The sequence below is a fragment of the Dysidea avara genome, chromosome 12, assembly GCF_963678975.1.
Source record: "Dysidea avara chromosome 12, odDysAvar1.4, whole genome shotgun sequence".
Classification (NCBI taxonomy): Eukaryota; Metazoa; Porifera; class Demospongiae; order Dictyoceratida; family Dysideidae; genus Dysidea; species Dysidea avara.
Window position 1 is genome coordinate 19,557,525 of NC_089283.1, and position 5,290 is coordinate 19,562,814.

At 41.7% G+C, this 5,290-nt stretch overlaps 1 protein-coding gene across 2 annotated transcripts; it reads right to left on the bottom strand.

Annotated features, from left to right (window-relative positions):
- Positions 1-839: 839 nt before the first annotated feature.
- LOC136241177 (uncharacterized) lies at positions 840-5,004 on the bottom strand. Of its 2 annotated transcripts, XM_066032352.1 has the most exons (4): positions 4,695-5,004; positions 3,787-4,641; positions 2,184-3,730; positions 840-2,127 (listed from the first exon to the last, which is right to left on the bottom strand). In XM_066032352.1, exons 3-4 carry the CDS (start codon positions 2,803-2,805, stop codon positions 938-940), a joined length of 1,812 nt encoding a protein of 603 aa, XP_065888424.1. In that variant the 5' UTR covers positions 2,806-3,730; positions 3,787-4,641; positions 4,695-5,004; the 3' UTR covers positions 840-937. The 2 variants fall into 2 exon arrangements, with proteins under 2 accessions (XP_065888424.1, XP_065888425.1); XM_066032353.1 differs by having other exon boundaries at positions 2,184-5,004.
- Positions 5,005-5,290: the final 286 nt, after the last annotated feature.

Sequence of the window (5,290 nt, forward strand, 5' to 3'; positions counted from 1 at the left end):
TCTTGTAATGGTGTGGGCATGGATACAGCACATAATTTAGGCCAATTCAATTTTATGTGTTTCAGCCAATCTCTGCCCATCAAGTTGGGTCCAGTGCCACTCACAACAATCACAGGTAAACTGCATGACTGGTCATTGTATTGTACACTGACATGTATCTGTCCTAGGACTGTGAGCTGCTCTCCAGTATAGGTGTGTAATTGTAAATTGGAAACTTGTAATGGCGGCTGTTGCAAAAGAACAGTCTTAAAAGTCTGTTCACTAATCACAGAGATAGCTGCACCGGTGTCCAATTCCATTGTCACCTGACAACTGTTAATTGTCAAATCAATGTTAATTGGTGGGTGAGTCTGATTATCAATGCGAAACAATGTATAAAGCTTGCTCTGCTGATTCTGTAACAATAGGGCTGTCTTCAGTTTGTATTGCATTTTGCGGTTTTGAGCTGGAAGCCTTAAGGTTACGGTAAACACGAAGACCTACCAGGACGGGAAGCCTAACGAGTTACAAAAGAAACCTTAAGTTTTACCACTAGTATTTACACTTAAACAGCTTCATTACATAAGCAGGAAATTGCATCATGCATTTATTACAATGGAACAATGTCGCCGCAAAACACCACACCACGTGTATCGATGTGTTAATGCGCTGTTTAAAGAATCAGTTAAGTGTATAATTGCTCCAGCTAAAGTTTATCACAATGATGACCTACTTTTAGGATTAACGCCACAGAGTAAGTGAACTCAGTACGCCGCCGCTAGAGATCACTCAATGGGACAGTAACTGAACAGGTTTAAGGTAGAGCTACTACTATATTTAGCAATAGATATGTACTTCATTTGTAATCGTATAATTAATAAATAAATACATGATTTACAATTAATGAAAAGAGTACTTGTCTTGTACAAAGTTGGCCTATACTAGGATATGTTCTGTATTACAAAATCTTGTACTTTTCTTTCCATTCTGTTGTTACCCATTCAGATGGTTCTTTCACTACAGGTCTTGGTGATGCCAATTGTGGTAAAATGGTAGTGAAGTAGAATGCCTTTAACTTTGCAAGTACCGCTGACCAAAAACCTGGATCATAGTCTATTCGTTGGATGTGGAGGGTCTTCGTCATGACTACAAAGTCACACCATGAACGCTTTGTACAGAACATAATGCACTGCACTTGATAGTAGAAATCATGATTCTTTTTCAGCTCTAATTGGTTTTCCTTGTTGTAAACTAGGCAAAAGTTTTTTACCTTTGTGATAGCTTCAGTTAAAGTCATGTTTCTGGCTACGTATGGATTTTTGTATTCAACAATGCCATCTGGAGGATCAGTTGAAGGGTCATGTACCAAGCCATCTGGGCTAGCAGCCAACCATGGATTCTCAACCGATATTACCAATTCACTTTTAGTGGTAGTAATGTTTGGTGACATTGCCTTTTTCTGCAACAAGTATTGCTCATTACAAGCATCTTCTTGGACTGTCCCCCATCTTGTAGCTTCATTTCCATGAAATTTAGGTGCTATCAGCTGTTGTACAACAGATTTAACTTTTGTTGTTGGTCTTCTTTTGGCAATTTTACCAACATTTGATGCTGTCACTCTTATTCTTCTGTGTTCATGCCAGATTGCTTTTGAGTTGCTGTTACCACCTTGTTCATTGGTTCTGAGAGTAATATCTGCTGCAGCTGCTTCGGTAACTTTAATTTGTCTAGAGTAATAGAACAGCATGACATCATGAAGGTCACTCGCAGGTATATCTGGTAAAATATCTATGGCATTGGGACCATTTCCGTCATAGCGAGAGTAATCCAGTCGTGACTGGAGGGAATTGTCACCTCTTTTCCTTTGCTTTCTTTTAATTTTTTCATTTTCTGTAGCCTTTCTTTTCCTGTCGCTCGTTGTCTTCTTACATCTTTCTTCTGCCACTGCCTTGAATGTTTCACTGGGGGGAAGTCCAGTGACCTTTTCCCAACATGTAGGCCCCCATCCAGGTCCATCATTCATTCGCAGTGCTGCACCTGCACATCTACCTGTCCACGAACCACTTTGTGACCTGTTTATTTGTTTCCCCCCATCAAATTTCGTCCTCACATGCATGTAACTTTCAGCCAAGTTTGTGGTGAAGTTGCCTGTGAAGAAGATATACTATTAAAGTCTCATGTACCTTTATATTTTAACTGCTTACCTATGAGTTGATTTGCTTTTCCAGCAAGTCTGCTAGCATACTTTTGTATGTCACAAAGCATTGCATTGTCAACCGGGTCACTTGGTTCTGGTAAATCAACAGGTTCATCAGTGGTAGCATCTTGCCATGCTTCTTGCTGTTCTGACAGTATTTCATCCAAAGTGTCATTTTCTAGTACTTCACTGATATGCTGATGATTGCCCGTACTATTGAAACCTAAAAGAGATGAGCTGGTTAATGGAGAAAACCTCCCATCTTGATTGGTGCAGTGTGGTATGGATATAGCCTCCAAACATTCATTTGATGTGCTGGGACCAGAAAGAGAGTAAGGTATGCTTATTGGTAAGGAAGTAAGCTCAGTTGTTGAATTAGTTTCATTTGGTGTGTTTTTGTTTTTAGCCACCTTGCAGTAGTCACTGTTGCACTTATTATGGATCCCAAAGCAGTGTGGTGCACAAGTGAGGATGTCAATTCTAAGAAGTTTAGCTGCTTTTCTGGAGTCAGTTTCTTTACTTCTGTTGGTGATGCAGCTTCGCATTCTTGATGTAAGTCTCTTTCGCATTTGTTCAGTCAATTTACCCCTCCCTTTGTATTGTGGCTTGTCCTTGACTAGTTGCTCCATTGATGTTCTGAAGCATTTTACTGCGTGGTTTGCGCACTCCTCTTTTTGTATGTCATATCCTCACTCACGGACATTAGCAACTAGAGTGGGATGAACTGAGCTATCTCCGTCACCAATGAATCTTGTGTATCTAACACTGTGCTGCTTTTCAGCTGCCTGAAAACCCTCCAATATGATGTCAGTTTCCATGGATGCTGATGGACCACTCCAGTTTTTGAAACAGGTATGATTTGTCTTCTTGTTTGCACCAGTCTGTTTATTTTGGTACACACATGCAGCACAAAATTTATTTCTTACTCCTATATATAGAAGCTTCCCAGTTTGCTTTCCAAAGATCACCCCTACCCCTGACAGAGCATTGTAAGAATGTCTATGGGTCCGCTTAGACCAGCCACCATCTAAAATGACTGTAATTGCAGGTACTTCATGATGGTAGCTATTCTGCTCTATAGCAATTTGCCGTTCTTCTTCCCCTGCAGCTTTCATCGACTTCTCCAAGACATCCCACCACCACTTTCCTATTGCACATTCTGTGGCCATAAAATAATTCTTACACATAGTAGGAATACCAAGGACACTCATTGACTCTTGGAGGTGATTAAATCCGCCACCCACTACCATCTGACCCCACACTGCTGCAAAGTTGTTGGTCCATTGTTGGCCTCCTCCGGAGTTGGTAAGTTTGGTAGAGGTGGAAAATGGGATAACTTCACCACAACCACCACACTTGCTTGATATAACTGAAGCCAAGCCATGGTGTTTTTCATCAGATATGAACGTACAATCCTGTGATGAGATGGCTTTAGCTATGCAAGGTTGACATGTAGCAACGTGTTTTGCTACGTTGTTTGTGTGTTTGTTTAGTAGACTAAGATTGATGATTCTACATTCGGCTGGGTTAATAGCAGGTCCCTTGGTTTCAGCTCTGTAACATAAATTTAAATACATACACTGAATTGTATGTTATGTGTTGTCACTTACTGTTTTTTCTTTTTCCTCCTGCAGAAAACATGATGATGACTGTTGTAATCAGGGGCGGATCCAGAGTTTGGAAAGAGGGGGGGGCACCTTTCTGAAAACCAGTTGAAGACCAAAAAAAAAAGGTCACGACAATAATAGCTAGTTATCCTTACCAACTATATCACGTCTGTTATGTAAAATAAAATCCTATTTATAGCTTCATAGGTAAGCTACACTGCCTCATGAACATTGTGACTGCTTTATTAGAGTAATTGACTGCTCTATTAGAGTATCTCGATCTTGTATGCAATTTCTTGAAGGGGGGGGGGGGGCATTTGCCCCAAATGCCCCATCCTGGATCCGCCATTGGTAATGATTCTTTTTGTTGTTCTTGTTTGACATTGCTGTGTTATAAAGTGTTTATTGTTGCATATTGTGTCTATTTATACTGTGTGTACTGCTAATAAGTTCGGATGATGTAGTACACATTTCGGATGATGTAGTACACATAGGATCAATGGTGCTGGCTCTGTGCCAAGTTAATCTAATATGTAGCTAGCTAGCACAGCCTACTTTGCCTAGGTGTCTAGTTTGTGTCAATGGAGCGCCTTAGCTATACATGCAGCGCCTAAGTAACTATGCTACGAGGCGCTAGTTGGCCTACAATGCACCAGTAGTTAGTCTAGCATCTACCATAATAGCTTACGTTAGATGGAGGTTAATAGCTTAACTGTGGTTAGCACAAAAAGAATCACGCATGCATCCAGCCAGTTACGCACGTGATGCAGAAGGCGCCATTTGTTGGCTCGTGTGATCGAACTTCAACTCGTCGTGCGTAAAAGTGCGAGACGGAGAGCAATGATATTTCATCTCTACCTCAAACGGAATGATATCGTGATGAACAATAGGGTATCAACTTCTACTTCTACCCCGCGAACCACAGTGATAACCGTCAGAATGTGACCAGGAAGATTCTCAAGAAAGTTTCCGGCACTAGTTTGATCAATAGTGCTCTAGCCGCGGTGGCACACACAGATCACAACTGATTGTATCGGTAGATGCTCCAGTATCGTCTCGCCGAGTGAGTTATCACCTACCACCGGAAGTCCCCACTAACCAGTCATCGATTTTATACTCATTCTCCTCCCTTCACACAGGAAGGGAGTGAAATATAGTACATCCTGGAGGTAGGCGTAGAGGGTACCTGGCCTTTTAGGGTAAGGTTGCTGGAATTTTCTTTTGAAAGGAATTTATGGATTGGTTGACCGCAAATTAAGTTGGTTGGATCCCACATTTTAAAGTATAGCCCCTAGGAGGGAGGGAAAAGGGATTGATAGCTAGGCCTGGTTCAGTTGGGGACAGGTGGATTGGCAGCTACATCAGTAGCACTCAAACATCAGCTACGTCAGTAGCAGTCACATCAGCTACTTCGGTAGCACTCACATCAGCTACGTCGGTAGCACTCACACCAGCGACGTCGGTAGCACTCACATCAGCTACGTCGGTAGCACTCACATCAGCTACG